This window comes from Sciurus carolinensis, chromosome 13, assembly GCF_902686445.1.
Source record: "Sciurus carolinensis chromosome 13, mSciCar1.2, whole genome shotgun sequence".
Classification (NCBI taxonomy): domain Eukaryota; kingdom Metazoa; phylum Chordata; class Mammalia; order Rodentia; family Sciuridae; genus Sciurus; species Sciurus carolinensis.
In genome coordinates this window covers 54,487,285-54,499,531 of record NC_062225.1, presented here as the reverse complement: position 1 = coordinate 54,499,531, position 12,247 = coordinate 54,487,285, and the positions used below count along the sequence as shown (strand labels likewise).

The following is a 12,247-nucleotide window of genomic DNA, read 5'->3' as shown; positions in this document are numbered from 1 at the left end:
GTGTCCACGAACAATACAAATCATTACTTATTTTTAAAATGTTATAGCATAATGCAATTTTTTTTATATTTAACATGACATTTTGCCCTGTTGATACATACAAATAAATGCAGATATATACAAATCTAGTCATGAGTTTTAATATCTATATTGTAACTCATGGCAAAAATGTAGCCTATATTTATGCATTTCTTTATCGATGAAAATTTCAAAGCTGCAATTAAATGCAATGCCTAGTAAAATTCTAAAAAAAGTTATACGAATGAGTAGACATGGTTTTTAATTCAAGCAAAAGTGTCATAAAACACCCCAGGCAGACTAGTTTTTGCTTCAATCCTTTTTTTTTTTTTTAACTGTTAACATCCACTCTATCTATCGGCATACTTGGCAGGAATTCCTAACAGTCTTTTATTCAATTCGCTGTAAAAGGCTCTAATGTGTGCTTCCGGGGACAGTGGTGGGCGGGCGGATGGCTTGGGTAGAAAACCGACACAAAGAAATTTCTATGTCAAAATACAAAAAGCAGTGAAGGTTTGTCTGGTCTACAGCAAGACAGAGTGGCACAGCAAGCGTTATAAATCTGGGGGAGGTCTGATAGTTCAGAGTACAGGGCCTGTCTTGTGCTACCATATCCGGATAACGAGATATAGGAATACTGAGGTCTTTCTCTCCAAGCTCCTTGTGAACAAGGTAACCATCAAACGCCAGTCGGTTGCCATAGGAACTGGGAACCACGGGGTAGGTTAGAATTCTTGATGTTCTTAGAATGTTTCTTCTTCCGGTCCTCTGCTCTTCGCAACCACAGTCTCACTCCTCTGTCCCCCGCCCATTCTGTAGATTCTCATCATTCTCTTCGCTTCTCGATACGCCCCATCTCCGTTCCAGGCCGCCATCTTATCGCGTGGTCCAAGATGGCGCCCTCTGGTCCCACAGGCAGAATCCCGGCTCGCCAGCGAGGCGGCGCGCGCACGTGCCCGGGAGCGTAAGGGTGGGGCAGTGACGTCGAGACGTCGCCCCGCCCCCGGTAGTCGCTCCGCCCCCGGTCCCTCTCCGCCTTCCTCCCACCCCGAAAACCCGGAAGCGGAGGAGGAGGCGCGGCGGCAGTGGCCGAGCAGCAGACGCTGGCTGAGCCGTGCCCTGGAGCGGGTCTGGGGTTGGGGGCGGGGGGCGGGGCTGAGCGGCCTGGACGGCCTGGCCTGGACGGGGCGGGGGAGGACATGGCCTCGGCAGAGTTGCAGGGGAAGTACCAGAAGCTGGCTCAGGAGTACTCGAAGGTACCCATCGTGGGCGGGGAGTAAGGGGTCCCTGGCCCTGCGGCTTTGGGTTGCCTTGGCAGCTACTTGTCGGGATGGAGGGAGACTGCTGAGGGGGACTCTAGCGCACCCCTCCCCTCCACCTTCTGTGTCCACCATTACCTTGCCTCTACCTGCAGCTCCCACGAGATGGGGCCGGGTGGTGGCTGGGTCTGTGTGCGTTTCTGCAGAAACGAGCTGGAGTTTGATTGTTCCTTCTTGCTGAACTAGAGGACTTGGCACAAGGATGTCAGAAACCCAGGCTTCTGCCTCTGGTGCTGGCCCGGAGGGGAAGAGAAAGGTTGGAACCACCCCTCCCCAAGATGCTTCCTCAATTTTCCCATACCAGGGATGGGGAAGATCTACCGTTGTTCTTCCCTTCTCTTAGGGGTGATAAAGAGACATTTCTGCCCCTAAATCGATTTGGGAGGGTAAATAGTGTCATTCGTGTAAACTGCCTCACTAGGGATGGGTGGCCATGAATATATTCAGTGCCCTCGCAAGATGTTTGGAATGATTTTGACAGCTTGCAGCTTGAGTGCTAGGGCTGTGCCCTCTCTTCCTCTCCCTTCTCTCTCCCCCTCCTTCCCTTCCCTACGTCTTCACTCCCTCCATTCACCAGGAATGGGGCAGAACACCTAGCAGTTGCTCCATACGTGTTAAATTAAGCAAAATAAGGACCTGCCCCTTTGTCATGTTTACAGCATCAATCTTTTAAATGGTGGAACTCCTTCCTTGAACAAGGGTAGTGCAGTTTCTGGGTAGGGTGTTTCTGCCTTAAGAATATTCTAATGAAGTTATTAAAGTGAAATCTTTAATCTTTGGAAATTGATTTAACAGTCTTTAAGCTTAGTTTTCAGTGATCTTGGCATTCATGGAGTCAATAGGAAGACTTAGTCCTCCTTTTACAGTTTGGAGAAATTGAGATGCACATTTTTTCCCCTTAGGATTTCATTCAACAGATATTTAGCAAGGTGAAATGAAATATAACCCATATCAAAACATAAACACTTAAGTCTTCGCCATCAAATAGGAGCCCTTTGAGGCACTACAGTCATTCCAACAGTTATACCATTGGCAAAACTTTGTTGCATTACCATTTGAAATCGTCTTAAGATCTTGTGGCACCGTGTCAGTGAAGGCAAGTTTTCATCCTTTGAAGGAGAATTTCATTGTTTGAAAGGACCAAAAGTTTGGAACCAATCCATACAATGAAGCAGGGATGGGGTGGAGGATGGCAGTGCCCAAATTTGCCTCTACTTTATTTGGTTGAAAATGTTTTACGAGTATAAAGGGACAGAATTTCTTTTTTTGGAGAGTAAACAAGCTCAGAATGCAATTCCAAATGGCAAAAGAAGGAATTTTAAAAAGGTTTTGCGCAGTGACTGCATTGCTAAAGTAATTTTATAGCTTTCCAAAGTAATAATAAAAAAAAAAAAAACTTCAGAGGATTTTACTCTTTTAGTTATATAAATGTGTTTAGCAGACACTTAATGGACTACCTGTGAGCATTATGCTGGGGTCCATTGTGTGGGGGCAGTGTTTCAGCTATAAGGAGTCACCTATGAGAGAAAGTTCAAACATAGTACATAATTATGATACAGTATAACAAGTGCTAGTTAAATGGGAACACTGAGGCATAAGGGTGGAAGTTACTTAGATTAGGGAGTAGGGAGGGGAAGGAGGAGGTAGTAGCTTTCCAGGCTCTGTAAGATAAATGGCATAGAGTGGGGAAATGAGAGGTAGGCATTTTGGACCAGATCATGAAGTGTTGTGGATATCAAATAATAGGTGTGAACATTATCTCCCCCCGACTCCCAGGATTGAATTCAGGGGTGACCTACCACTGAGCTACATCCCTGGCCCTTTTATATTTTGAGGTAGAGTCTTACTAATTGCCCAGGCTGATCTCCAGATTGCCATCCTTCTGCCTCAACTTCCAAATAGCTGGGATTACATGCCTGTTATACCCAGTGTAGTCTGTATCTTTTGAGTGATGGAGAAGTGTCCCAAAGTTTTTTTTTTTTTTTTTTTTTAAGAGGGGGAGTGACATTACTTTAGGAAGGAAACTGCTGACTATATGGAGTATGGGTTGAAATAGGGAGAGATTGGTTAAAAGAAGACCAAATAGTAGGATGTTGCAATAGTTTTGGGGAGAATAATGTAGAGGTAGGTAAAGTTAGTGACTTTTGGGATGGAGAGGAGAGGCTGGAATCAGGAATTATGGTTGGAAAAATGCTTTTTCGATTACTTCCCTTTTCAGTGCATGCTTTGTTCATAGCACTAAACTGATAAAAGACATAGAATGCATAAGGCATTTATCCTTGGTTCTCATCTATTCTTTGGGACTTGGTGAGTGAGGGACTCAGTGGTGACTTGAAGTTCTGAGTTCTGCCACTAACAGAATGAGGGCAAGACAAGAGCCCCTTTGGAATGAAGGGGTGTGTTAAAGGCTAGATGCAGTTATAAAATGTAGGGATGGAGGGCACATCAAAGTTAGGTGATTCACACATTAGCTTGAGGCAATTTGGGGAATAATTGCTGAAAATTTCTAATGGAGATGACCAGACTGAAAGTGAGGACAAGGGCTAATGTTTTAAAGTAATTCCCATAAAGATGAACTTTGAGAGTTCATCTGGGTAGAAATGTGGGGAACACTCATGGGAAGGATGTGCCAGGAGAAGGAGATGCTAAGGAGACTATAGGAAGTCTGTCAGACTGGGGGTCATCTCCTTATGACCATTTCTCATTCTTTACCACTGAGCTACATTCCTAGTTCCCCACCTTCCTCCCTTTTGTAAAAATTATTTTATTTATTTATTTATTTTTATGTGGTACTGAGGATAGAACCCAGTGCCTCACATATGTGAGGCAAGTACTGTGCCACTGAGCTACAGCCCTGACTCTCCCACCCCACCCCCCCCTTTTTTTTTAATGAAATAGGCTACTATATTTTTTCTTTTTTAAATTTATTTTTATTGTAAACAAATGGGATACATCTTGTGTCTCTGTTTGTACATGAAGTAGAGGCATACTGTTTGTGTAATCATACATTTACATAGGGTAATAGTTTTTGATTCATTCTGTTATTTTTTCCTACCCCCCACCCCTCCCACCCCTTTTTCCCCTCTATACAGTCCCTCCTTCCTCCATTCTTACCCCCCTCCCACCCCCCATTACGTGTCATCATCCACTTATCAGCGAGATCATTTGTCCTTTGTTTTTTGAGATTGGCTTATCTCACTTAGCATGATATTCTCCAATTTCATCCATTTGCCTGCAAATGCCATAATTTTATTATTCTTTGTGGCTGAGTAATATTACATTGTGTGTATATGTGTGTGTGTGTGTGTATATATATATATATATACACACACACACACATATATCACAGTTTCTTTATCCATTCATCAATTGAAGGGCATCTAGGTTGGTTCAACAATCTGGCTATTGTGAATTGAGCAGCTGTGAACATTGATGTGACTGTATCTCTGTAGTATGCTGATTTTAAGTCCTTTGGGTATAGGCCAAGGAGTGGGATAGCTGGGTCAAATGGTGGTTCCATTCCAAGTTTTCTAAGGAATCTCCACACTGCTTTCCAGAGTGGCTACACTAATTTGCAACCCCACCAGCAATGTATGAGTGTGCCTTTTTCCCAATATCCTAGCCAACTTTTATTCTTGATAATTGCCATTCTGGCTGGAGTGAGATGAATTTGCATTTCTCTAATTGCTAGAGATGTTGAACATTTTGACATATATTGGTCATGTATTCATATATGAACATAGGAAACTTACATACTATTCATTCTACTGTCTTTACTATTCCCATTTCCTCTCGTAGTTCTTCTGTGAAGTGCCTGTTCAGTTCCTTTGCCCATTTATTGATTTGTTTTGGGTTTTTTTTTTTTTTTTTTTTTTTTTTTTTTAAGTTTTTTGAATTCTTTATATACTCTGGAGATAAATGCTCAATGTGAGGGGCAGGTGGCAAAGATTTTCTCCCATTCTATAGGCTGTCTCTTCATGTTCTTGATTGTTTCCTTTTTGTGAAGAAGCTTTTTTAGTTTGATACCATCCCATTTATTAATCCTTGATTTTACTTCTTGCGCTTTAGGAATCTTATTGAAGAATTTGGTTCTTAAGGTGACATGATGGAGATTTGGGCCTACTTTTTCTTCGAGTAGGTGCCTAGGTCCTTGATCCACTTTGAGTTGATTTGTGCAGGGTGAGAGATAGGTGTTTAATTTCATTTTGCTACATATCCATTTCCAATTTTCCCAGTACCCTTTATTGAAGAGGCTGTCTTTTCTCCAATATATGTTAATGGTGCTTTGTCAAGTATGAGGTAACTGTACTTATGTAGGTTTGTCTCTGTGTTTTCTATTCTGCTCCATTGGTCTTCATGTCTGCTTTGTGCCAATACGATGCTCTTTTTGTTACTGTAGCTCTGTAGTAAAATTTAAGGTCTGGTATTGTGATACCTTCTGTTTTAATTTTCTTGATAAGGATTGCTTTGGCTATTCTGGGCCTCTTATTTTCCAAATTAATTTCTTGACTACTTTTTTATTTTTGTGAAGAATGCCTTTGGAATTTTAATAGGAATTGTATTAATCTATATAGCACTTTCTTAAAAAAATAAAATTCTTAGATATTGATAGACCTTTATTTTATTCATTTATTTATATGTGGCGCTGAGAATCAAACCCAGTGCCTCACACGTGCTAGGCAAGCACTCCACTACTAAGCCACAACCCTAGCCCCTATGTAGCACTTTTGATAGTATGACCATTTTGACAATATTAATCCTGCTTATTCAAGAACAAGGGAGATCTTTCCATCTTCTAAGGTCCTCTTTAATTTCTTTCTTTAGTGCTCTGTAGTTTTCATTGTAGAGGTGTTTCACCTCTTTTGTTAGATTGATTCCCAAATATTTTATTTTTTTTGAGGCTATTGAGAATGGGATACTTTTCATAATTTCTCTTTTAGTTGATTCTTCACTAATGTATAGGGTATTTTATTTAGAGACAAGGTCTTGCTAAATTGCTGAGGCTGGCTTCGAATTCTCTATTCTCTTGCTTCAGCCTCCTGAGCTGCTGGGGTTAGAGAAGTGCACCGCTGCACCCAGCCCTCTGATACTTTTTCGGGGCGGTACTGGGGATTGAATTCAGGGACACTTGAACACTGAGTTACATCCCCAGCCCTATTTTGTATTTTATTTAGAGACAGGGTCTCACTGAGTTGCTTAGTGCCTTGCTTTTGCTGAGACTGGCTTTGAACTTGCGATCCTCCTGCCTCAGCCTCCCGAGCCACTGGGATTATAGGCATGGGCCATTGCGCTCAGCCCCTCTGATAATTTTTAAAGCTTTATTTGAGGCAGTTAAAACTGGTAGAAAAGCTAAACATTTATTATTTCTCAAATGGTTTACTTTGCAATTAATACTTCTTTTAGTTGTGAAGGAGATCGCTGTTGGGATTTTTTTATACTTATTCTCTTAAGTACGGAGCTACTTATATTGGGAAAGGGTCAGTTATGGTCCAGTATGTTTTCTCTTCAGATAGTGAGGAATGGTTGTATCTGATTAATCACTGCATGCTGTGAGAGAAGTAGACTCAGGAACTGGGTTGGTTGAAAATTGACTGCTTGATGGGTAGGGGTCACTACTGAATTTGGATTGGAAAACAACTTTGTGTTCAGTGCTATTCAGGGAACTGTCTATGAGAATGAAGATGTTCTTTGTGCTGTTTAGCAGAGTAACCACTTGCCACGTTTGGTAATTGGGAACTCAAAATGAAGTTAGTGTGGCTGAGGGACTGAATTTTAGATTTTATTTAATATTAAATAAATTCAAATAGCTACCCTGTTGAACAGTGCTTTTTTAGACCCTAGATCAGTGTATTCCAAATGTAAACATCTATGTGACTTGCCTGAAGACCTTGTTAAACTGCAGATTCTGGTTTAGTAGGTCTGGGGTGGGGCCTGAGACTCTGTTCCCAAGTATTGCTGCTGCAGCAGTCCAAAGACTATTCTTTGAATAGCACAGTCCTAGAAAGACAAGGGCTGGCCCACTCTTCCTCTTTAGATCAGTGTCTTACTCATCCAGTCACTTAATGGAGGGTAACTTGACTACGAGGGTTGAGGGTAGTTATCCTAGTGAGTTTCTCTGCATGAGAACAGCAGCAAGAGAAAGGGTTCCATTTGAGGGTGGGTTGGAGAGGAGGTTTTTCCTGCATCAGTGACAAAATAAACTGAGCCATTAGTACGTAGTAAGTAGCCTGCACATACTTTATTCCCTTCCTCATGTAGGAACAAGTAAGGAGACAGAAAAGAAGACCAGGTGGGACCAGCACTTTAGTATATTTCACATGCTAGAACTGGAAGGAGTTTTAGGGATCATCAAGGCTGGACAGTGCAACTGAGATCTGCAGATAACTTCAACATTCTGAAGCTTTTTTTTTTTTTTGATACTGGGAATTGAACCCAGGGCCTTGCACACGTTAGGTAATAACTCTGTCATTCAGTTGCATCCCCAGCCCTTTTCATTCTCATTTTGAGACAAGGTCTTTCTAAGTTGCCCAGGTTGGCCTTGAATTTGTGATCCTCCTGCCTCAGCCTCTGGAGTAGCTGGGATTCCAGGCATGTGCCACTGCACTTTCTGAAGCTTTGAATCAGAGTTTAGGTGAGGCTTAGGGTTGTCTGTTGCCCACATAACTTTGTAATGAAGAAAAGCTGTATGTTTAAAGATTCATTTTATAGGGTTGTAAAACATGTTTAAATGTCAAACTGTCCATTGCATGAAAACAGCCATATAAGAATGATTTAAACCCAGATGATTGAGGTTTAGATGAGAAAATGCTGTGGGTGACTCATTGAACTCTCCCCATAAAGCCCTCTAGCAGTTTGTGTTTTAAAATTATAAATCCCTCATCTTTGGCCATTTATACTATGAGAGATTGTCAGAGTGGCACAAGAGAGATCATAGTTGACTTACCACTCTCTGTGTGTCCCTAGAGAAATAACTTTGTGATAGTCCTGGCTGATGCTGGGCCACTCCAGAACCAAAGTTAAACAGAGCAGGTTGGGCACCAATTATTATGTTAGAGAAGCATTCTCAGAACTTTTAAGGATTCCTGGTGTCCAATAGAACCATGAGGTTCAAATCATTTGGAGAAGGGTCTTAGAAAGAAATTGTTAAAGTAATGATGGTCTCATAGTTGTATAATGCATTACATTTAAACACCTTTTATATTTAATAATTTGATTAATTGACTAAAACTTTGAGTGCTTTCTCTATCCACAGCATTGATCTTTCGTTGTAAGCAGGAAATACAAAGAAGTAAATTAGAGTCCTTACCACAGAGAAGAGTTTAAATTGACAGATGGGAGAGGAGTACAGAAATCATACATAAATTAGCAAGTGTAAAATTTATAATTTTAAGAAGTAAAATTAAAACTGAACAGTTTAATGATAGATGTCTTATTACTAATAAGTGCCAAAGAAACTTTAGAGAAGCAAGCTCACTATGGGCCACACACAGAGAGCAATTAGGAAAAAACTGTGGAGGAAGTAGGATCAGAGGTAAGAAGTGAGCTCCTAGAAGGACAGATGGGATCTGGTTGGCCAAAGTGAAGAAAGGCTGTGCTTTCAAGGTAAAGATAAAGTTAATCAGATTATAGGACCACAAAAAATGAGATTTAAGAGGATTAAGAGGGCTACATAGTTGGGACTTGGAGATACTGTCCTCCACTGAAAGGAACAGAAGAGCTTGATGCACAAGTTCTTCTGGAAATAGTGTGCATTGAGAGTTTTTTCTGTCTGATGCACACTAGAGGACAGTTGTTTCTCAGTTATATCAACATGTATTGAATTCTCCCTACTTGTCTCCTACCAGCATTAGAGCACCGTCTGGTGATCTTGTAACTGTATCTAAAACAGAAACACTGTTTGCCTCCCCTCCGTGGTGAATGCTGGAGAGGAGGAAGATGGAATCTAGAAGACCAGACTGACCACAGCACTATCAGCATTTGACATACAGCTCATTCTGTTGTGCAGCCATCGGGTGGTAATGATGCTGAAGTGCAGGAGTGTCTACTGCTACATAGTATAGTTAGAATGGCAATAGAGTGTGCCAAGCTAATCATCTTATCCTTTCCTACTTTCAATAAAACACAGGTACTTTAGATAATATTTTTAAAAGAGCAGTATTTTCTGTTAAGTGGTTTCACTGAAACCATGTTTCAGTTGTCAGTTTAGCAACAATATTTTCCAAAGGGAAATCCAAATCATGTTCAAACAGTTATTTGAAAGTTCCTTTTTGTTTTCTAATCAATTGGTCTTTTCAGTTTGCTTTAAGTAGCCTTCACTGTGCCTTACCAATGAAAGTTGTGGTTATTTTATGTTTTAAATTGCTGTGGTTCTAACCAGGCATGGTGGTACATACCTGTGATCCCAGCCATTTGGGAAGCTGAGGCAGGAGGATTACAAGTTGGAGGCCAGCCTCAGCAACTTAATGATATCCTGTCTGAAGATAAAAAAGACTGAAAATATAGCTCAGGGGTAAAATATCCCTAGGTTCAATCCTTAGCACGCCGCCCCCCCAAAAAAAGATAGACTAAGGTAGTATTGCTATCTTTTGGCTATATGGATTTGAAAGTATTTATTCTGCTATCTAATAACTCATTATTCACAGGTATGTTGATATTACTTAAAAAGTAGAATGTTGTATGATGAGTCAATATTAAACTGGTATTTTCCCCTTTTGAACTCATAGAGATCACTAAACTTTTTCAGCAAAGAGCCAAATAGTACATTAGTACATCTTTTAGGCTTGGGGCTATACAGTGTCTATTGCAACTATTAATATCTTTCTTTTGTATGTTTTTGTTCTAGCAAAACTTTAAAGTAGGTTGCAAGCCAGTTTGGTCCTCAGACCAAGAGTTCGCCAACTCTTTTTAGAGAATCCAATTTGTCTGATAATTTCAGATGTAATATTTGCCCAATGTCCAATTTATAGGATGACTTATATACTTTAAAGATACTATATTATCTCCATGTCCTATTTAAAAGACACTCTGTTTTCATTCTTAATGATAACAAAGGATATATAAGTGGTAGATAATGATTTCAAATCTATTTTAATGCACCTGTGTCAATTTCATTGAAATATTAACAGGGACTTAATACTTGGGACTTAATAATGGGTTATATTGTCCATATTCCTTTTTTTTAGAGCAGGAAGTACTAGTATTACTAATTATCTTTTAATATTTGATCTTCCCTTTTAAACTACAAGTTCTTTAAAAACAGGCACCACATCTTTTACTTCTTTCTGTCTCCCATATCATTTAGTACAGTACCTTCACTGGTCAAAGTATAAAAAATACATCTGTTGTCCCTTTGAGTCCATTCTAATTATAAGACTTCTGTTTCCATTGTGGAACACTTTATAGTTTTGAAAGTGCTTTAATGTAAGTTCCTTATCTGGTTCTCACAACAGCCTGAGAAAAAGAAAGATAGGATAGATGTATTCATCTATTTTATAGACCATGTGGCTGATGCTCAAGGTTAAGTGAATTTCCCAAGTTTATGTTGTCTAGTAAATGGCCCAGCAAAGATGTGGATCTGCTTTCTGTTGTAGCAGTGAAGTGTGTTTAACTTTCTAAAAATAGAAGATGCTCATCTTTTTTTTTTAAATTTTGTCTAAGAATCTTAAGTTTTCTATGGAGTTTTAAATATTCAGTTTATGGTTTAGTGTTCAAATATTCCTCCTTTTTTTGGCACAGAAGAATCATTTTTTTCCCATTGTTTTCAGGAGATAGATCTGAGTTATATAAAATTAGAAATAGTTGGGATTTTTTAAAAACTCGTAGATAAAATTGTCCCATTCTTTCAGTTTCAGGGAAGAGATTGGACATTTCATGTTTTCTGTACTGGGCCCTCTGAATACAAGTCTGTAGTTTTTTGCTTCAGTTGCATTGGACTTACCTATTTATTCTTACATGTGTTGGATTCTCCTTGCTGTGACTATATTACTCTTACTAGAGAAGTGGATTTTACCTTCTAGAACTCTGAACTCTGCCAGTGGTACTTATGCAAATGAACACCTAAGTCATAATTCATCAAACTGCGTAATTTTTTATTCTTATGCTTTATTTTAGATAAAGTTATGCCTGATTTTTTTTTTTTTTTTTTTTTTTTTTGATACCGAGGATTGAACTCAGCAGCACTCAAGCTAGAGCCACATCCTCAGCCCTATTTTGTGTATTTTATTTAGAGACAGGATCTTAGTGAGTTGCTTAGTACCTTGCTGTTGCTGAGGCTGACTTTGAACCCATGATCCTCCTTCCTCAGCCTCCTGAGCTGCTGGGATTACAGGCAGGCACCACTGTGCCCAGCATACCTGAATTTTTAATAGTTAGTAGTAAAAAAAAAAAAAAAAAAAAAAAAAAAAAAAAAAGCTCAAGTTCTCCCTCTTCTACTAAGGCTTCTTCTACCTCACCAGGCTGCTGCTGCCAACATTGTCTAGTGGGCTTTGTGACAGTGGAGTCAAAACTGCTAGGGTCTGAATCTCAGCATTGCTACCGATTTTTCTGTGCCTCAGCTTCCTCATTTCTAAACTGGAGGTAATTAGAATACCTACTTCCTTGGATTTTGAGGATTAGATGAGGTAATACATGGAAAACACTTAGAATGGTCTGGTCTGTAATGAGTATTCAAATGTAAGGGGCATTATTGTTATTTTAAAAACAACCTGCTTCTTAGTTTTTGTGCCATGCCTTGGCTGATGCCTGATAAAAGGTCTACCATTCTGAGGCCACTGTCTGTGATGACATTTGCATGTCTAATATTAGGCAGTGTCCCACTGGGTATGGTGGTGCCCCACAGTTTGATTTTTTTTATACAATTCTTATTTCATAACGTGTCCAACTGCATGTATTTTATTAATAATGTGCCAGAA

The 12,247-nt window shown here is 39.9% G+C and overlaps 1 protein-coding gene across 3 annotated transcripts in view; it reads left to right on the top strand.

Moving 5' to 3' along the window:
* Window positions 1-1,169: 1,169 nt before the first annotated feature.
* The window catches only part of Ppp1r21 (protein phosphatase 1 regulatory subunit 21), a 61,110-nt gene continuing 50,032 nt past the window's right edge, over window positions 1,170-12,247 (top strand). The window contains exon 1 of one of the 3 annotated variants that reach the window (XM_047523444.1): window positions 1,170-1,274. In XM_047523444.1, coding sequence (XP_047379400.1) covers window positions 1,218-1,274 — 57 coding nt within the window. In that variant the 5' untranslated portion in view covers window positions 1,170-1,217. Of the gene's footprint in view, window positions 1,275-1,524; window positions 1,594-12,247 lie in introns of those variants that run through there. The other 2 variants (XM_047523446.1, XM_047523445.1) reach the window with 2 other exon arrangements.